This window comes from Oryctolagus cuniculus, chromosome 12, assembly GCF_051225735.1.
Source record: "Oryctolagus cuniculus isolate XC-2025 breed Fujian yellow rabbit chromosome 12, ASM5122573v1, whole genome shotgun sequence".
NCBI classification, from domain to species: Eukaryota; Metazoa; Chordata; class Mammalia; order Lagomorpha; family Leporidae; genus Oryctolagus; species Oryctolagus cuniculus.
The window spans coordinates 91,160,377-91,182,095 of record NC_142878.1 but is presented as its reverse complement, the minus strand read 5'-3'; the positions used below and the strand labels follow the sequence as shown (position 1 = coordinate 91,182,095).

Here is a 21,719-nt window from a genome sequence, read left to right as displayed (position 1 = left end):
TTTCAGTTAAATAAATCTTTGGGGGAAAAAAAGTTATCAACTTTTCATAAAAGTATAAACTTCTGATACAAAAACTACATTCAAAAATCAAAAAACTACTAACTGTTATATGATGAAATCTCCTTAAATTTCCAAGGAATTTCTAACGAGTGAGAAGACCACCACAAAGGAATTATTAAAGGTCAGGACATAGAAGAAAGTGTTCAACCTCATTCAGAATGAAAAGAACACAAATCAAAACCACAAAATACTACTTTTCACTAATCACCTGACAAAAACTGAGTAGGTAACACCTTTATTAATATAAAGGTATAGGGAGATGAAGGCACTCGGATAGCCTCTGTCAAGATTCCAAATGCACAGTCACTAACCAGATGTTCCAGTGCTAGGAATGAGGTTGTTCTATGAATACTGTATTTAAAGATGTTCACCGCAGCGCTATTTGAGAAATCAAAAAAAAGAAAATGAAAACTGAACTAAATACTGTGAAGCTTTTTTTTCTTAAAGTCCAGCTGTGGAATGAAAAATGCCTAAAATATATTAAATTTAAAAGAGTGCACTTGCATTTTTTAAAATGAGGAGAAATAACACAGACTCGCAGAGAAAAACTGCAAAGCTACTGACCGCTTCTGCACAGCACAAAGAGGAAGCGGGATTATTTTACCATCTGAATTCTTTCCCATGCACACGTGGAACCTTGATAGCTTTTTTTTTTTTAATGAGCCCAACAAAAGAGCATCTCAACTAAGGCACAACGAACAATAAAGACACAAACTTCAAGGGAGTTTTTCTTTTTTCAAACATTTACTGAACACAAACACCATATTTTTCCTTTTGTACAGCAAGATTGTTAGTTTCAAATTAGCTGAGCTATTAGGACTGTTCATTGCCACTAAATTTAAAAAAAAGTGATTCGACATGTCAAACTCAAATGGGGGGGGGGGGGGGGAAGACCATGCAATATACAAATCACTAACAGACCTCTGGTGCAGTCAGCAAGTTCACTATTTTATTAAAGTCACATAAATGATTTGACAAAAGTACACAATCGAATGACATCATTGGTTTGTTCTAATGCACAGTGGATTACTAGAATACAACAAGGCGACTCCCCCACACCGAGGACTACAGGGAGGGTGCGTATTCAAGGACAGATCTCTCCAATAGTTTAGGCCAGGCAGACTTTACTCCCCAATGATGTGCCTCTGCGAAGATTGGTTAGGAAAGTGGAGGGTTTTTTTTTTTTCCCTCTCCCAATTATTAAGCAACAAGAAAAAAGGCCATGCACAATTTTACAACACCTGATAAAAAACAGATACAGAACCTGGTTCACGTCACCAACTCGGCAAGCTTGTGTCTTCACCCTGTCATTTTTCTGGTTAGGCCGCTCATGCCATGACTCACTCCTAAATGAAAGGCTGTTAGTACTTCAGCAATGCTCGCCCCTGCACACAAAGCAAGACACACGCCCCGTTGCCACCAAGTCACTGCCCCTCCCCTACACAGTAACACAAAAGGACACACCACAAACCTAGGACTGGAGACCACATTTATTTTACAGTTTTAAAAACTAATACATCACCACTATCAATGAAGGATTTATGTCAGACCCTGCATTCAGGGGAGGGGATCTGTACAAGCCAGCCCGTGAGAAGATCTGGGCAAGTCTGCGAGAACCCTGCCATGGGACAGACACTGCGAGGCGCCTTCTCCTTTCAAGAGAAGCTATCCAGGACACGGCTGTGCATCTTGAGAGAAGCAATGGACACACAGCTTACAATCTCCTGGACTAAAAACTTCTCAGAGAGAAAGGCAGACTTTTGCTTGCTTTAACCCCTTTCAAAGTTAGAGTAGAATCAGTGAGGAAAGCAGAAGCCTGGCTAGTCTGAAGTGGAACAGTTAAGGTTTTTACAGAAAATCGACCATGAAAACAAGCCCACTGCACTTTCTTTCACCTACTCACTGGTTCAACTGCCAGCCGCTTCTAAACCAGCCAATAGTACTTAATCCAAGGTACGGCAACTCAAATTGCGCACCCCACCCCACCCCACCCCAAAAATGCTTCTCATTGAGTTACCCAGAGTGGTCTTATTCAGAAAGTAGCTGCCTCAACTGTGGTAGGAACCCTAATAGGGTGTTGCTCCCTGGAAATGTTGATTTTCAAAAACACTCGTCAAACAGTCAGCATGAGGGAGCTGCTGCCTTCAAATCTGACTTCACATCAAACAATGCTGTTACACCTCGCTACAGGCTCACTGTTAGCCACCATTAACTATTAGTACATAAAACGAACCCTTCTCAGGAAAAAGGCCTACAGATAATCCACTTTTTAGCTAGTCTATTAAAGGTTCCCACAGCAAAGGTGGGTGGGCTGTGGCGCCACTAGAGCAGTCCAGGGTAGACCAAATAAACTCAGGTTGTCAGCATCGGTTCTTAGTGAAAATGTCCCCCTTCTGCATCAGTGAAAGGGGTGAATTTGTTGCACACTCCTTGAATTAGTTATTTTAACTCCAGAGTTCAATTTCACCAATTCTACTGCAAGTATGAAGCCCACTTAAGTCAGGGCTGGCCAATATAAAGCGTCCACCCAGGTCTCTAGCTCATCCAGATCTATAGGACGTAGAAGAAATCACGTATCAAGCAGAACAGAGAGGTTCTGAACGAATCTGTAATGCTCTCCAGGAAGAGTTACAGTTCAAAGCAGATTTCTACCAATAATAGAAGTCAAATGACAACAGTGGCTGCACAGTGGAGTCAGCCTAGAGTTCGTAGTGAGCTGAGGTGTAAAACTATAACCTTTCTTATCTATTTTCCTTTTAAAACAGCAAACAAACAAAAAAAATACTAAGTTTGGGAGGGGTTTGGCGAAACATACTTTTAAATAATTCTACCAAAAATTTTTAAAAAACAGGCATGTAGATCACTTGTTTCAAGAATGCTTTTATACAGGTGTTTCACAACACACATCGGTTTTACAAGACAGAATTAGATCCCCAGCGAGAGAGCGCACAATGTACTACTATACTACAGTTTAAAAAAAAATCTAGTTACCATTAGCACAGTTCATATGTCATTACCCTCTTCGATTCTTTCTCCATCTTTGTCAGCTTCCAATCAGCACGGTTTTACCTTCTCCAGCACAGTCTTCCCTCCTCCACAACACTGAGGGACATTAAATTTTGATGTCTGAATATGTACATAGTCGGTATCTTTATTTTGTAACTAATGTCTTAAATAGTGCTGGTCCTGGGAAGCCGAAGGGATGAAATGTGTTTTTAAAACATGCAACATTATCCGATATTTCAAGTGTTTAAAAATCATACACACCAATAATGGAGCCAACTGAATACCAAGTATCATAGCCATTCCCCAGACTGTCCAACAAGCAGGCCTTGCACTGTGAAGGTCCGAGCCATGGAAAAGGCATGATTCACTCGCCTTAAGGAAAAACGCATTTTCTCCTTCAGGCCACAGGATCTCCCTGACTCACACTAGCAGGATCAAGGTTGGGTAATTCTCAAATTAGGGCTCAAATGCCTTCCTTTAAGCCATCCTAAAAAAGCCTCTTTAAAAAATCTCATGTTAGGAAATCACGTATCTATCAACAGGGCAGAATTGACCATCAAAGCATTCCTAACTGAAGCAAGAAGACAGTCAAAGTGTTAATAGAGCTGTAGAAGTATCATGCTTCCCGGAGGGAAAAAGTGTTTAAACCTCCCTTTCCATCTCCTCCCACCCTTCAAAGTATCTCTTTTCGTGGGGCATGTCTTATTTAAGGCCCTAGGTGCTGATTTTGGCTTGGTCATTGTTTGACACTGCTCTAACTGCAACCTTTCTCTTGTATTTTACAAAGCAACATCTGCACATAAAATGTTGATTGAAACCTTACGGGTTTGTCTAAGCGTATCTGATGTAGCCACGTCGTTATAATGCTTTTTGTTAAGGAAAAAAGAAAGCTGCAGATCTTCACTTACAGTACCATGCACTATGAGTAGCGAAGGCATTCATTTGGCACTAGAGAGAAAATTACAGATACGGCTGATTTTACTTTATCGTTTTTAGTATCAATAGAAAGAGATGTGTATCCTTTACTTGAATTTCTGTGATGCTTAAAAGATAACCACAGAATACTTTATCTGACAGTTAAAATGTTGCCATTAAAACCAAACCAAACAAAAATGCATAAAGACTCCTGTAGAGCTGTCAGAATAAGCAACATTTTGTGGCTGAAAAATTTGTAGTTCTGACAAAAAATACCTTTCAAGTGGAATTGAGAATTATTTTCATCCTCAAAAACGTTCTATTTCCTGGACCACATCAATAATTTTTCTACTTCTTGTCACAGACTAAGAAAGGAAAAATTCAAAAATATCCTGGTTCTTTTTCATCTGTCACAAACACCTTATTAGGGAGGCACAAATAATGCCCTCTGGAAAAGTAGCTTTCCATTTTGTGGAAGAAACAACACGAGAGGGAAGGGAGAAGGGGACAAAAATAGAATGTGTAACTATATTGTGACAACTTGTTTCATAAGAAAACACAGAATTCATAATTTTTACACATCCATAAAATGAATCAAATGCAGACTGCTGCAATTTAGATAAATTTCATTAAAACAGGCTTTGAAGAATTTGCGCCTAAAGGCAAAGAGTTCATCAGTATTCTTTGAAAAACTGGTTTTAAGATTACTACCACTTTGTCTATAGTATCCACAATTATGCAACAATTTCAAAGGATTTAACTTGAGACATTTGCCAAGTGTTGTTAGTGAAGTAGCACATTCAGATTCATCTGCAGCTGTTTTTTAAATCCTCCTGATGTTAATGTGTGTTGCAGCACTCCACAGAAGAAATGAAGAGTGACAGCTATCCGCAGCAGCTTGGCATGGGCAGAACACCTGAATATCCCACCACTTTCCATGTTCCTTTGTAGTTCCTCTTCTTCATGAAATCCTCCAAATTGCGGCGTGGAAAACACGCTGACATGGGCTTAACAGAAACACTGCTGTAGGCAGCTGTTTAAACATCATCAACTTGAAATCATAAATGTCCCCTACTATATAAACAAAATATTTCATATTCGTTCCTTTAAAGAGGAAAAAAAAAGGAGAAATTGTTAGGTGATCAACGTTCCAAATACCTCAAACTCTAATTACACCTAAACAATGTGGCTTTGTCTAAAGTGTGTTTGAAATCGATTCCCATAACAGGCAGGAACAAACACAGAACTAAGGGAGGCTGGGTTGGGAGGAAGGGTAGTGGAAAGAAAAGCAGAATTTATGAACACATAATTCTATTGTCTGTGATTAAAGTCCTTTACTTTTTAGCACCACATTAAACGATTTTACATATCCAGTCACTTAATGAAATCCAACAAACTCTTCAAGAGTTCTGGGGATCTGGTCTTGGTAGTTAATGTCATTAGCCCGAACTGCTCGGGCAGCCAGGCACTTGAGACTCATCTTCATTTGAGTTTTAAGTAGTATTTCTGAGACCCCAGTTGTGCTTTTGTCGAGCGGAGTCTTATTCTGTTTGTTCGTCATGTCAGTGTGAGCGCCAGCTTCAACCAGGCTGATGATGATAGAGTGCAAGGTCAAGAAGTCACTGATGGGCCTGTTGTACTGAACAATGATATGCAGTGCACTGTTGCCCTCGTTGTCCACAGCGTTCACCTCGGCACCACAGTCCAGCAGGAGCTTGGTGACCAGCGCGTTGGGAAAGCTGCAGACGTCATTGGTGTGGAAATCGTCGACTGGCGTGTTGGAGTTGACCGCGAGATGCAGCAAGGTGAAACCTTCCCGAGTTCTGGGGTCGAGGTGGATCAGGTTGTATATCTGCTTGTTAATTTTGCACTGATCTTCTTCGCTGCACTGTGTTTTGGTGGAGATGCACACTAAATACAGAAAGGTATAGAGATTACATTCGTAATTGTCCATGGCGTTGTGTACATCAGCATCTGTAACATTTTTCACTCTGTTCATACTCTGTTCTATTTCCAAAACACTGCATCTCAAAACACATTCTATGTCCGGGGCCTTCACAGTTTCATTCAAATGGATCATCTGTGAGAAAACTTGAGCGAATCGAAGAAGATCCTTGTGAGTATTCCTGTTACCCTTCTGCCTGAGGTGCAGGGCGTGCAGCCACAACTTGATACACTGTTCAAATTCCATGTTGTCCGCGTAGACAGCCCCCCTGTAAATGATGGGGTGGGAAACATCGATGTTGTCAGCCCCTAAAATCCGCTCCCGAACTATAAGGCCTTCCATGTGAAGAGCATCTCTGTCTTGCCGAATGGCTTCCAGCTCCTGAGGATTTCTACATTCAGTTCTATTCCCGTACGCATGGATTGGTGGCAGAACCTCTTTTTCAAGGATGTTATCACCATCTTGAAACCTCTCCAACATGGCTAAGTACAAATAGTGGTATGTCTTCATGATATCATAGTTCTCACGGTCATTTGCAAAGGAGGCACCCAGGAGTTCCAAAGCTTCAATGCGACTTCTTCGGTCACAATCAGCATGAGAGAGTAACAGTTCAACAACATCAGCCTTACAGCTCTCAGCAGCCACCTTCAGGGGCGTCATCCCGTGGCCGTTCACAACGATTGCGGCGCGCCATTTTATCAGCTCTTTCACGATATCTATGTGCCCGGCTTCAGCCGCAAAGTGCAGTGCTGTGGCTCCACAGTGTGCTTTAGCATTGGGATCAGCACGTTGTTCTAAAAGGTATCTGACCACATCAGTGTGTCCCTTGTATGCTGCAATCATTAGGCAGGTGTTGTCATACTTGTTGGCAATGCTGATGTTGGCATTATTTTCAACTAAGTATTTCACAATATCCAGTCTGCCGTCAAAGCATGCTGCCCGTAGTGGGGTCGAATTAGTGACGGTGGTATGGTTCACGTTGGCTCCGTGGCTGACTAGAAGCTTAACAACTTCAAAGTGTCCAGCTCCCGCGGCACACCAAAGAGCAGTGGCGCCATCGATGACATACCTGCCCATGAAAAGAGCAAACCATTACATGATGGCAGCCACATGCCTTAATATGAGTTTAAAGGATGCATCACCTGCATCAACCAAAACCTCACCCTCCAGAACATTCATAAAAGATCGGATTTTGTGAAAATAAAAACAGGTAATTCTAGTAAAGCACTCTGTATGGTACTTGTACCTAGTATGAGGGTAAATCAGGGTTAGGTTAAGGGTTACAGTTATATTGGGATTAGAGTAAGATTAGGGCTAGCATTAGGGTTAAGGGTAAGGCTAGTCTTAGGCTAGATTTATGGACAGGACTTGGGATAGGGTTAGAGCTAGAGCTAGGGCTAGGGCTAGGGCTAGGGCTAAAGCGAGGGCTACAATTAGGGTTAGGGCTGGGTTGAAGTTTAGCCTAGGGCCTGGGCTAGGGCTAGGGTTAGGGTTAGGGTTAATTTTAGGTTTAGGGTTAGGGCTAGGCCAAGGCTATGGTTATGGTTAGGGTTACAGTTAATGGGTTACAGCTAAGGTGAGAGTAAGAATGAGAGTTAGCATTACAATTACAGCTAGCTATTAGTTATCATTGCTACAGCATATAAACCTTAAAAAAAAAAAAAAAAAAAAAAAAGCAGAGAATCACCAGAAAACACAGAAGAAATGCAAGGGGTTTACAACATGTTTACCACCAAGCTGATCCACTGGCTGGGGGAGGCAGTGAACGGGAGGGAGCACACACAGTCCTTCACGTTCATCTTGTGAAAAGGCTCTACTTTCCATCGATGCCTTTCCCTGTACATCTAAGTTGTTAAGATATACCTGTACCGATGTGTATATACTGAATGTCTGTGTGCTCTTCAACCAAATCCTTCTGGAAGAAACTACTAACAGCAGGAAACAAGCAGCACTTCTGAAAACCAAGCAGGGACCTTCCCCACCGTGATGTGGACTTTACAGCTTCACAGTCACCACTTACTGAACACCTGCACGTGCTAAGTTCACTACTTAGACTCTCACATAAATCACTTTCATTTTTCCACTTTCGATTTCCCCCAATCTCAACGGATTTTTATCCTACCACTGACCAAAAGACCTGAAAAGTAGATTTTTGTTAGAGATTTAGATCTGTTGTGCTAGAAACTAGCGAGTATACTTGGAAGCGTTAAGGAACAAGGTTGATCAAAGCAATATTCACCACAGTGATCGGGTATATACCAAGAACCTCACTAGTGAGTCAACAGGTCAAATTGTACCTCCCATGAAGTGAAAGAGTTGGAACATGTCCTCTCCAACATTCAGATTCGGACAATGTGATAGTACTGAGAGAAGAGGCCTCTCAGAGGTGATGAGGGCCAGAAAGCTCCGGCTTTTGTGAATGGCAGTAAGACTCCAGGAACAGAGCAGTGCCACAGCCCTTCTGCTTCCTGCCAGAACAGAGCACTCCTCCCCTCCAGACACAGGCCTCATAAGACGACCAAACTTACAAGCACCTTGACCTTGGATTGTCTAGTCTCCAGTACTGTGATAAATAAACTTCTTGACTTTATCAATTACTCAGCCTCAAACATTTTGTTATAGCAGCACAAAACAGACTAAGATAAAATCAAAGTTTAATCCCAGTTAGCAACATCTCAAAAATACCTTCTACCACCTCTGTTGAAAATAAAATTCTCAGTATATAATAATTCAAGTGATTAATTCCTCAATTTAAAATAATGCCACAAAATGTTTATAAGCAAAAGCTGTCTCAGTACCAGTGGTTACTTATGCATGAAGGCGGTAGTATCAATAGGCTTGAAGGTACTGGATGCTGTATCTTCATCTGGGGTGTGTTCACATGGATGTGTATTTAGGGGGAAAATTTTTCCACCAAACTACACACTTCATATCTGTGCATATTACTGTACTTAAGATACACATCAACAACAACAAAAAATCAGAAGGGCCCACCGCTGTATAGTGGGTTAAGCTGCTGACTGCGACACTGGCATCCCATATAGGGGCTGGTTCAAGTCCCAGCTGCTGCACTTGTGATCCAGCTCCCTTCTAAAGCACCTGGGAAAAACCAAGTACTTAGGCCCCTACACTCATTCAACCTAGCCCAGCCCTGGCCATTGCAGACATGTGGGGAATGAAGAAGCACACAAAAGATCTCTCCCTCTCTGGTCACTGCAGACATGTGGGGAATAATAGAAGTGCGCTTACGCTCTCTCTCTCTTGCTCTCTCTCTCTCTCTCTCTCTGCTTTTAAAAGAAATACATTTTTAAAAAATCAGAAAACTGGGGCCTGTGCTATGGCATGGTGGGTAAAGCTGCCACTTGCGGCACCAGCATCTCATTTGAGCACTGGTTCGAATCCTGGCAGCTCCACCTCTGATGCAGCTCTCCGCTAATGAGCCTGAGAAAGAAGTGGAAGATGGCCCAAGTACTTGGGCCTGTGCAACCACATGGGAGACCAAGATGAAGCTCCTGGCTTTGGATCAGCCCAGCTCAAGCCACTTCAGCCATTCAGAGAATGAATCAGCGGATGGAAGATTCTTTCTCCCCACGCCCCCCCACGCCCACTTCTCTGTAACTCTGCCTTTCAAAAAAAAATAAATCTTTTTTTTTAAATCAGAAAATTTCTGAAGTTTCTTTTTAAAATTTTTTTTAAAACATCATTTAGGGACTGGTACTGCAACGCAGTGGGTAAAACTACTGCCTACAGTGCCAGCATCCTATATGGGCGCTGGTTCAAGTCCCGGCTGCTCCATTTCTGATCCAGCTCTCTGCTATGGCCTGAGAAAGCAGCAGAAGATGGCCCAAGTCCTTGGGCTCCTGTACCTACGTGGGAGACCTGGAGGAAGCTCATGGCTCCTGGCCCAGCTCCAGCTGTTGCGACCATTTGGGAAGTGAACCAACTAGTGGATGGAAGACCTCTCTCTCTGCCTTTCAAATAAATAAATAAATAAATCTTTTTTAAAAAGCCATTTAATTATAAATCATCTTTTAAACTTAATGAATCAAGGAAACAACATTACATCAGTGATGTGTTTCACTGGTTGCCAACTGTACCTTCTACCTCAGCTTTACCAAAATTCACTATTGCATTAAACACTTTTTCTTTTTTCAATTATCATTAGAGAGATACACAGACAAGACAAACAGAGCTCCCATCCTTTGGTTCATTCCCATATGCCTACAGTCAGGCGATGGGCCAGGGCCATCAATACAGCTCCCCCGTGTGGTTAGCAGGAATCCTATCACTTGGGCTATCACAGTTGACTCCCAGGCTTTGCATTATCAAGAAGCTGGAGTCAAGAGCCAGAGCAGGTCTGATGTGGATGAAGACATCTTTAAAATATATATATATATTTATTTGTTTGAGAGGCACAGTTACACACAAAGAAAAGGGAACACAGAGAGAATCTTCCATCCTCTGGTTCACTTCTCAAATGGCTGCAATAACCGAGGCCTGGCCAGGCCAAAGCCAGGAGCCAGGAGCTTCCTCCAGGTCTCCCACGCAGGTGCATGGGCCCAAGGATTTGGGCCATCTTCTGCTGCTTTCCCAGGCACATTAGCAGGGAGCTAGAATGAAAGTAGAGCAGCAGGGACTCAAACCAGCAACCCCATGGGATGCCAGCACAGCAGGCGGTGGCTTTAACCTGCCTAGCCGCAGCGCAGGCCCCAGGATGTAGCCATCTTAACTGGCATCTTAACCACTAGGCCAAGCACTCACTCCTTATTATATTTTAATTTCCATGACTGTATATAAATAGTTTAATACTTTTTTGCACTGTCAAAGAAATACTATTTGCAACACCATCAGAAAGTATCAATGTATCTAGTAGTCAATGAGAAACATGCTAGACGTCTACATTGGAAATGGCAAAACTCTTGAGATAAATAAAAGAAAACCCAAATAAGTGGAGAAATACTCCATATTCACAATTCAGAAGACTCCATAGTGTTAAGGTGTCAATTACTCCCTAAAATGATAAAGATGCAATATAATCAAAATCAATATCCCAGTGAACTGTGTAGTATAATTTTGCATGTGCACACATATAAAGAAATGGATAGGCCAGTTCCAAAAAGCACATGGAAATGCAAACAACCAAGATAATCTTGAAGAAAAACAAAAGTTAGAGGGCAAATTACAACAATTAAGATAAATGTGTTGGGGCCGGCACTGTGACGTAGCAGGTAAAGCCACCACTTGCATTGCTGGCATTCCATGTAGGTGCTGGTTCAAGTCCCGGATGCTCCACTTCCAATTCAGCTCTCTGTTATGGTCTGAGAAAGCAGAAGAAGACGCCCCAAGACCTTGGGCCCCTGCACCCATGTGGGAGACCCAGAAAAAGCTCCTGGCTTCGGACTGGCAAAGCTCCGGCCATTGCGGCCAATTTGGGAGCGACCCAGTGGATGGAAGACCTCTCTCTCTGCCTCTTCTCTCTCTGAGTAACTCTTTCAAAAAAAATAAATAAATCCTTAAAAAAAAAAAAAAAAAAGAGATTAGTGTGAGTGTGTTGCTGATACAAAGAACAGTATTATCAACTGAAGCCAAAAAAAGTCCAGAGTCACTTCATTGATGACACAGACTCGAAATTCAGGTGAAAGCATGTGCGGTCTTTCACAGTAGCTGGAGCAACAAGATAATTTGTATCAAAAAGAATTACCTTTGACTCCTACTTCACACTATGTACAAAACATTAAAGTAACAGTATAAACCTGTAAGGTGCAAAGCAGAATAAATGCTTCTACACACACATACACACACACTCGCACACACTATCTTAATAACCTCAGTGTTGATCAAGATTTCTCAAAGATGCAAAAAGAAAGTAATAACCATAAAACAAAAAAGATTAGACTTCATTAAAACTAAGAACCGCTATTCATTATGATGTTATATCGTAAGCAAGTCATCCACTGAGAAGACATTTGCAAGAGAAACATTTGACAGAACAAGATAATTACTCACCAAAATAAATACAAATTGAAACTAGTAATGACCAACAGACATCCATCAGAATAGCTAACTTAATAAGAACAGGGCAACTGAAACTCTTCACAGCTGGTGGAAACCACTGGAAGGAATGAAATTCAGTCCAACCATTTTGGGAAAGCTGCTTGGCAAATCTATTAAACACACATCTGCCACACAATCCAGCAATTCTACTCCTTGATATATACCAGGAGAAAAGAATGCAATGTCCACCAGAAGACATACATAACAATGTTCACAGTAGCTGTGTTCAAACAAACACTGGGAACAACTGAAATACGCACAAACAGGAAAATGGATACATAAATCACAGTAGATTCATACAAAGGAATACTACACAGCACTCAAAAAATAGGAGACACTACCGATGCACACAGCTACAAGGATGAATCTATGTCACAGACTTTATGTCAAACAAGAAAAGTCGGGAGGCCGGCACTAGTAGCAGGTTGTCACCGCCTGCACTGCCGGCATCTCATATGGGCACTGGTTCGAGTCCTGGTTGCTCCACTTTCAATCCAGCCCGCTGCTATGTATGACCTCAGAAAGCAATAGAAGAAGTCCTTGGGCCCCTGCACCTGTATGGGAGATCTGGAGGAAGCTCCTGGCTCCGGATTCGCTCAGCTCCAGCCATTAGGGCTGTTGTGTTGGGAGTGACCCAGCGGATGGAAGACCTCTCTGTCTCTGCTTCTGCCTCTTTGCAACTCTGCCTTTCAAATGAATAAATAAATCTTAAAAAAAAAAAAAAAAGAAAAAGAAAAAAAGAGTTGAACACAATAGAGTATACTGCATGATTCCTCTTATAGGAAATTCAAGTACCAGTAGAACTAATCTATGGAGAGAGAAGTCAGAACAATCATTTTTCAGGGGTAGGGGTGGTGGGAAGGGAAGACTGACTGAAAAGGGACAAAGGGAAATTTTTACAGAGTAATAGTTTCACATATCTGACCTAGACAGTGAGTATCTAGATGCAAACATTAAAAGTTCACTATACTATGCACTTAAGATTCTCACACTTTACTAGATTTGCTATACCTTCAGTAAAAATATACAATGATACATTTTTAAAAAGAAATACAAAGTACTTTAAAGAAAATGTAAATGAGCACAAATAGCTATCAAGTATTTTTAATGTGCTACGCACTCTCTTAACAGCTTAATGTGATATCTCATTTAATCCTCACATTAAAGTAATCTCCTGTCAATAAACCTTTAAGGTAGACACTATTTACAAAGCCCATCTTATAGAAATATAACTGAAGTGTTTACAAACATACTTTGAATACCATAAAATGCATCAAATGGAAGGAACACTGTTCAAATTTTGTTTCAATATAAACAGTATTTTGTCAGGTTGACTAATAATCTATCAAAACACTAAGTACACAGTTACATTTACATGTTAATTATAAAGCTTCTTTGTACTTTTTTTAAAGATTTATTTATTTATTTAAAAGGCAGAGTTACAGAGAGGCAGAAGCAGAGAGAGACAGAGAGGTCTTCCATCTGCTGGTTCACCTCCCAAAATGCCTCAATAGCTGGAGCTGGGCCAATCTGAAGCCAGGAGCCAGGAGTTTCCTCCAGGTCTCCCACACAGGTGCAAGGATCCAAGGACTTGGACCATCTTCTACTGCTTTCCCAGGCCATAGCAGAGAGTTGGATTGGAAGTGGAGCAGCTGGGACTTGAACCAGCCCATTTGGGATGCCGGCACCACAGGTGGCGGCTTTACCCACTATGCCACAGTGCCAGTCCCTGTACTGGTTTTTAAAATATAAAATTATTAAATGCCAGAAATATGAATCTAAGCTATCTGAAACTGAAGAAACATGACATTAAAATCGGTACTCAGGAGTTGGCAGATGCAGAGCATTAGGTTAAGCCTCTGCTTAGGAAACCCCCACCCCATATTCAGGTGCTAGGTTCTAGTTCCTGCTACTCCCACTTCCAACCCAACTTCCTGCTAATGTGCCTGGAAGACAGCAGATGATGACTCAAGTACTTGGGTCCCCGCCACACACATGGGAGTCCAGGATGCAGTTCCTGGACTTCGGCCTGACTCAGCCCTGGCTGTTGTGGGCATTTGGGGAGTGAACCAGCAGATGGAGGCTCTCTGGCTCTCTGTGTGTCTGTCTCTCGTTTAGCCATGATGCCTTTCAAATAAATAAATAAATAATTTTAAAAATTCATTGCAAACGCTTTATAAAATGACTAGTGCTACGGTTTTAGTGTGATTTGAACCCAAACTCAGGCAGCGTGTTAGTCTCCTGAATCTCATGGCAATGACACTAATTACGGTGTTTAAGAGGTGGGAGTTTAGCGAAGTAATTAGGCTGGATTTTGCCATGAGGGTGAGGCCCTCATCATTGAATCTCAATGGCTTCAAAAGGGGAGAAAGAGGTCACACATACAGACATACACTGTCTCCCCCTTGTCACATGGTGCCCTGTCAGCAAGAACTCCATCACCACAGACCAAAGCCATGGCCCACCCATCATCTCAAACTACGACCCTTCAGAACCATGAGCCAAAGTAAAGCTCTGTTCTTTACAAAGTGCCTGCAGCTGGCAGTTTGTTTTAAGTAATGACACATTAGCCTTGGTGAATTCAGAACATCTACATCTAAACCAAAATATCAAATGACTCAAGAGAATTAGAATCTTCACATCTAATACATTCCTCTATCTATAAAACCTAGCTAAAATATAAGACTATACTACCTCAGAACAAAATACCAAACGCACTTAACAGAATAAAAAATGTAAGTAATGCAATAGTCACTAAAGTTCTTAAGGGAGAAAACTATAAAACAATGCTCTTTCCAGATTCAGTCCAAAACTGCAATGCAAATTCTCTATTACATATTTCAACTTAAAATCAAGAAACTATAATCAGATATTCACACTTTCAAACAAAAGCTATGTAACAGATGATGGAAATGGTTCACAGTGACAGAACACCACTAATCACAAGGCCAACTCATCTATTTCCTGTTTCAATTTGAAACAGAAATGCATGATTCAAGCATTTTGAATGGAAATAAAAATTCACTAAATGTACATGATCAGCATTGTTATTTTACCAAAGACTAAAATCATTTAATGGGTCTAACGAGTTCCTTAAAATATATATTGCCATTGCCTTTTTAAACGAAGCCAAATGATGTGCTGCCTGTCACGCCTTTCAGCTACCTGGGCATCTGCCACAACTAGTGGCACCAGCATGGACTTAAAGAGCTCAGTCCTCCTCCACATCCACGCTAGTCAGTGTGTTGCGGACAGGTGGTCCCTGCAAACTCCGGCACAGGGCAGCAGGGTCCTCAGAACTCAAGCTAACATAAGCCACCAGGAACACATGATCCCTTCCCTCTGTTCTACTCCATTCCTATAACATTCTTTTCTTTCTTTCTTTTTTTTTTTTTTTTTTTTATTTGACAGATAGAGTTAGACAGTGAGAGAGAGAGAGACAGAGAGAAAGGTCTTCCTTCCATTGGTTCACCCCCTAAACGGCCGCTAAGGCTGAAGCTACACTGATCCGAAGGCAGGAGCCAGGTGCTTCTCCTGGTCTCCCATGGGGTGCAGGGCCCAAGCACTTGGGCCATCCTCCACTGTCCTCCCGGGCCACAGCAGAGAGCTGGACTGGAAGAGGAGCAGCTAGGACTAGAACCTGGTGCCCACATGGGATGCCAGCGCCACAGGTGGAGGATTAGCCAATTGAGCCCCTGCACTGGCCCCCACATTCTTTTAACATTTCTATTCTTTTTGTTTGTTTGTTTAACATATTAAAGGCACAGTAACAGGGAGAGAGATCTTCTATCTGCTGGTTCACTCCTCAAATGCCCACAACAGCCAGGGCTGGGCCAGGCCAAACCAGGAAGTCCATCCAGGTCTCCCATGTGGGTGGCAAGGACCCAAGTATTTGAGTCATCATCTGTTGCCTCCCAGGGTACACACTACCAGGAGACTGGATTGGAAGCAGAGGCAGAACTCTATCCTAGGCACTCTGAAATGGGACACGGGAGTCCCAAAAGGCAGCTTAAGCCCCTGCACCACAATGCCCCCACCCCATCATGTCTGTAACATTCTTTAACAGCTTCTCAGTTTGACCATTCACCTATGTCAATCTTGGTATTCACGTGTTAAGCCACAAATAACCTCAGATGTTACTCCTAGAAATGTGAATGAGGACTCAAATAGCCACATACAGCTTAATCTAGGTGGGTGGTCCCTTTCTCCCTCAGGCTGTAGTATGAATCTATTTTAGTCTCCTAATGTAGTATAGAAGTTTTTAGGCAGAATACAGATTTTTAAAAGCTTTTTTTAACAGTTAATTATTTTAAAGATTTTATTTATTTGAGAGTTACAGAGAGAGGGAGAGACAGAGAGGTCTTTCATCTGCTGGTTCAATCCCCAAGTAGCCACAACAGCCAGAGCTGGGCCAATCCAAAGCTAGGAGCCAGGAACTTCTTCCGGGTCTCCCACGCCAGTGCAGGGACCCAAGCACCTGGGCCATCTTCCTCTGCTTTCCCAGGCCATAGCAGAGAGCTGGATCAGAAGAAAGACAGCCGGGACTCAAACCGGTGCCTATATGGGATACTGGCACTGAAGGTGGAGGATTAACCTACTGCGCCACGGTGCTGACAACAGTTTTATTTAATGTCTCTCTCCTTCTCTCTTTTATGTGTATATACACATACACACACAACCTTACATCAAATTACAGATACTGTTTCATAGGAGGTAGCTAAGACGACACTCTAAAGATACTTATAAAGTAAATAACAGAAATTTTAAAGGCATTAAAAGTTAGTAGCAAGACGGATGGCAAATAACTCAGTCAAAAATTGGGACGATGGTATACAAGCGACTGAAAGTGAAAAACTCGAATCTACTTCAGCATCAACAGGAACCTGCTAGCCCCACCTCACCTGGGGTCTCCAGAGCCAAGGAAAAGCACTTTTCACAAGGCAGCCCCTAGGGAGCGAGCACGCTTCCTAAGGTCAACAGCACCCACCGACCGCTTGCTCAATGGCTGAAAGGCGTGCTGGGACAAGCTACACGTCTGCGAGTCCCATTCTTTCTCCTGGTTTGGACGTGCCAGAATGATGGCGCTACACTACAGCAAAACCTCAGTAAGAAGTGTGAGAGGGCAGAAGGTGGCCATGAAACTCAATTCTTCTCTCTTACTAAGTAATTGGTAAGCGCCTCAAAAGAACCCTTCCATTTGCTCCGTATCCTTGAGGATGCAGGGACATGGCATGAAACAAATGAACACTGAGCTACTTCAATTGTAAGCTAAGAAACTCCTAATTCTAGCACTCCATAGGCTAAGCAGATACACAGATTCAGGAAGGCTCGGGCAACACTGCAAACGATGGAACACCTGAGTCTGATTCTTGGTATTTCACTCAAGGGCCATCCAGTGCTCTCTGGTCTCCCACAGTCTTTCCAGCTAGAATCCTGCTGCTACAGCCCTGGGACACTGGCCACCTCAAGCGCACCATGGTGCTGTCCCCTCTTCTTCATGTCCCACTCATCTTTAAAACCCAGCTCGAATATCACCTCTTCTGTGACACCCTCCCTGGCTCCCCCACGCAAAGCCAAGCACTCTCCTCCCTGTTCTCCCTCTCCCTCACAGTCCAAAAGATTCTGCAAGCCCAACTGAACTGGCATCCATAATTGCTCATTTATACATCCACTTCTCTCTCCTCTCTGTCACTGTCTCCGTCTCCCTTCTCTTTCTCCCTACCTCCTTCTCCCACCGTGGGAACACCGTGTCACTCATCTAGACACCAGTATCTACCACAGAGGCTGGCACACAGTGGGTACTCCACGTGTTTGTTGCCTAAAGCCCTTCCTTTCCCTGCAGAGCGTGGGGCAAGGTAAACCACTTCCTAGTCTCCATGTTACAGGTCCAGTTCACTGCCCGTTCCTTTAACTGCCACTCAAACTGTCTTTCCCTTTGATGGCCAAGGAAGGCAGCGACAAGCGAAGCCCACCTGAATTTCTAGAGAACTATGCTCCTTCCAGACTATTCCTCACCCAACTAGGCCTCGGCAAACTCGGAGCAGCTGCTACTGCAGAGACGCCTATCTCAGCGAACGCACGAGCCTGCGCAGCTGGACCCCGGGTTCAGGGGTCATTTCTTCTTCCCTCCTGCAGGTGTAAACTCAGGCTGTGGGAATGCGGAGCCTTCCGGAGACATAGATGCCAGCGAGAGAAAACAACCGTGAATCAGGTTGCCATCTTTGGTCAACATGGGAAGAAAAAACAAAAACCAAAATATCACCACCTCCTTAATGTCTCTGGAGATAAGCCAGCACCCACGGGCTATCCTCACACTAACGCGTAAAGCCCTAAAATATTCTCCTCCCATCTAAAACACTGAGCCTGAAAACGCCTCCACACGACCCTAGTCACCTTAGAGAAGTACCACGTTTTCAACCTGACCATATAGAGTTTGTATTTTTATGCCTAGCCCCAGCCACTTCAGAAGAATAAAAGGATAAAATAGCTCACCTCCTGGTGCAAGTCAACAAAAAACACAATGAATGAAGCAAACATCTCTAGGAGCTGTAATCTGCGAAACACTGGATCACTCAGCCTGACAAGCCTGTGCCCCTCCTCGCGCCCCAAAATACGCACAATTAAACCCAAAGGGCACATTCCCCAACCTCGAGGGCAGGAAAGTCTGAACACCGCCCCCTCCCCCCCCCCCAACAGCAAGGGACCCAGCCCCTCCACAACCTGCAGGGTAAACACCGCCAACTTAACAATGGCATCACCGCCTACGGCAGGCCCAGGGCCATTTGTGGAGCCGGCCTAGCTACCCCAGCAATGTGGACGGGCCAGAATCGCGTTTTCAGATGTCTGGCTGCGTGACGAGCTCTCAAGAGGCTGCAGCTGCTGCGGGTCCTGGGGGCTGACTTTGACATCAAGGGGCCGCGGCTCGCCGAGGACGGCTTTATCCGACCGCTCGCTTGTAGGGGTCGGGTTATGGGGGTCCTGGGGGGCGATGAAGGGAGGAGGAGGAAACTGGGCAGCCCAAGAACCCGCGTCGGAGGTCTTCGATGTTAATTGCCGACCTCATGAATTTCTGATCGCGGTTACAAGGCCAGTCCCGAGAAAACGCAAAACACTGCTCGTCCAGTCCACCTAGCCGAGAAGACAACTGGGATTCTACCTAACGAGGGGCCCTGCAGGACGGGGGGAGGCCCCGGGAGCCGGCGGGAGGCTGGAGCCGGGGTGTACCTACCCGTCGAAGCGGACGGTGCCGGTCTGTTGGGTCTGCACCCGGTAATGTTCCAACAGCAAGCGCACCACCTTGGCGTGCCCGTTGCGGGCTGCGATGATGAGGGGCGTGGAGCGCTGCCCTCCCTGCTGGCTCACATAGCCAAGCAGATACCGGATGTCGCTTTCAGACCGGTTGAGGAGCAGGGCGGCCAGAGTCAGCACCTTGCCCTCGCTGGCCGCCTTGTACACATAGCCAGCCAGGCCCTCCATGGCCGCCGCCAACTCCAACACCCGTTTGGTCGCCACCGCGGCTGCTGCCTTGCGCCCCCGGAGGCCGCGTCCGCCGAGCACTTCAAACCTGGGCCCTCACAGCCCATTCAACAGGGCGCCGCCGCCGCCGCCGCCGCCGCGCCCAGGCAGCAGCGCGGCCCGGGGAGGGCGGAGACGGCAGCGGGCACGTCCGCCACCCAGCCGGGCCGGGGAGGAGGGCGGTCAGGGCCGCCCCCGAGGCCCCAGGCGCCGGCCCTGGGCCGAGGGGATCTCCATGGCGGCCGCCGCCCCGGGCCTCAGGCCGGACCCCTCCTTCCTCCGGGCTGCGACAGGCGCGCGCCCGAGCTACGAGTCGCCGGCGGGGTCCCGCGAGGGCCGCGCGCGCCCCGGATGGCGGACGACGGGCGCGCCTCGCCCGCCTCGCCCGCCTTGCCCGGGCCACCCGGCCGAAGGCCTGGGCCCGCCTCTGCCTCCGCTCTCCGCGTTCTCCGGCCGCGGGCAGGCCGCCGACGCTCGCCCGCCGCAGCTCAGGAGTGCGGGGCGGCGCTGCGGCTGGCGTCGGCGAGCCCCGCGTGGGTGGCCCCGCAGCGACGCGGAACGCGCCCACAGGAGCGGCGCCGGAACTCGGGGCGGGGAGGAAGGCGAGCCTCCTCCGACGGCGCCGGCTGGGGCGGGCGGAGCCGGACGGGCGGTTAGCTGGGTGTCTCCTCCAAAGCCGGCCGGCCGGCAAACGCGGCCGCGGTGAAGAAAGGTTCTGCTGCGCGGTGCCGGGTCGGGCCTGGATGTCCTCAGTACCCTTGACGCCCAGGGCCTTCTGCCCGCCCCTCCGCGGCCCTGGGGGTCCAAGGCGGGGTAGGGGGTGGGGGCCGGGGCGAGGACGTCGAACTGGTGGGTTAGGGAGCCCGCCGTGTTTTGCCACCGACGCTGCGGGACGGCCCTCTACCCCCTGGTCGGGGGGCTCGGGAGGGAGATGCGCGCCCCCAGAGGGTCTATATTAGAAGAAGGGCGGCGTCGCCGAGCCCGCGAAAAATGGAAGGGCCCGCGGGCTGCTGCCCCGGGTTCTAAGGAGGGGCCGGAAGTCGCTGGGGAGGGGGATTCGGGGTGTGGGGCGCGTTGAGGGGAGCTGATGCCGCTGGGGAGGGGGCGAGGCGTGCGCGGCGGAGGAAGGCAGGGTCCCTGGGGAGATGGCGCTCCGTCCCTGAGCCTCAAGAACGTCCGTGTTCTCACATACGGCCCAAGATTGTTGTTGGCATCTGAAAAGCTCGTTTATCCGACGAATGCCTGAGCGCCACTGTGTGCCAGGCTCCGCTCAGCACTCGGGATTCCGCGATGGAACAGGCCCTTCTCCCCCGGGGGCTTGTGTTGGGGGGAAGCAGACAATAAACAAATGATGGCCGAGACGCAGTCCTGTCGCCATTTGCTGTCAAACGAATGGAAGGGGAGTGATGGGAGACTAGTCTGCACGGTCGGGCGGGACCTCCACGTCAGAGGGCATCGCTGCTACAAACGCCCCGAGAGAGGAAGGGGTGGTGAGCCAGGACCAGGAAGGCCCCTGAGGCTGCAGCAGGAGGTGCCCTTGAGGGAATGGGAGATGAAGACGGCTGGATGCCCATCCAGCCCGGGAACCCATGACAAAGGGCTTGAGGTCTACCCAGTGATGGGGGCATTTGAAGAGTTTTAGAAATGACAAGATCCTGATGATATCTTTTTAAAAAAAATCACTCTGGCTTCTGTGTGGACAAGGACCCCAGGAAACAAGAGTAGAAGCGGAGAGGTCAGTTAGGAGAAGCCTGGGATTAGGACGGTAGGAGTGGAGCCGAGGACGCTCTGGGAGCAGCCTTGGAAAGTCCAAGTGCGGGGCGGCGCTTCTCTCCCTCCTCACCTTCCCACCTTCCCCCAAGGGGATCATACCTGCCCTAGAGAAGAACAAATACATTTTCTTTTGACTCCAAAAACTGGGGCTGCACTCCACAGGTTCACAGGGATTATTCTATTGGAGCCCTACTGTTCCAGTCCCAGGAGTTGAAGCCTGCACCTCCAGTGCTGAGCTCCTGGGGGCAGGGGACACTTGTTAAATCTACAGCACAACTCTCCTTATTTGCAGCCCCCTACACTGACACTGGACTTTTCCCCCCATATTAAGGATTAAAGATGAGAATCTCCCGATAGCGTCTCTGAGGGAGCTGGTGGGAAAGAGGGGGAAGCTGGCTGATTGCATTCTGGGGCTTGAAGACTGTAAGACAGTCCAGTTTTGGGCAGGTTC

General features: G+C 46.1%; 1 protein-coding gene across 3 annotated transcripts; it reads right to left on the bottom strand.

Annotated features, from left to right (window-relative positions):
* Positions 1 to 785: 785 nt before the first annotated feature.
* FEM1B (fem-1 homolog B) lies at positions 786 to 20,170 on the bottom strand. Of its 3 annotated transcripts, none has more exons than XM_051822326.3 (2): positions 19,209 to 20,170; positions 786 to 6,995 (listed from the first exon to the last, which is right to left on the bottom strand). In XM_051822326.3, the coding sequence occupies exons 1-2, from the start codon at positions 19,454 to 19,456 to the stop codon at positions 5,360 to 5,362; spliced, it is 1,884 nt and encodes a 627-aa protein (XP_051678286.1). In that variant the 5' UTR covers positions 19,457 to 20,170; the 3' UTR covers positions 786 to 5,359. The 3 variants fall into 3 exon arrangements, with proteins under 3 accessions (XP_051678286.1, XP_089166749.1, XP_089166750.1); XM_089310623.1 differs by lacking the exon at positions 19,209 to 20,170 and adding an exon at positions 18,701 to 18,897; XM_089310624.1 differs by lacking the exon at positions 19,209 to 20,170 and adding an exon at positions 17,953 to 18,390.
* Between the last annotated feature and the right edge of the window lie 1,549 nt (positions 20,171 to 21,719).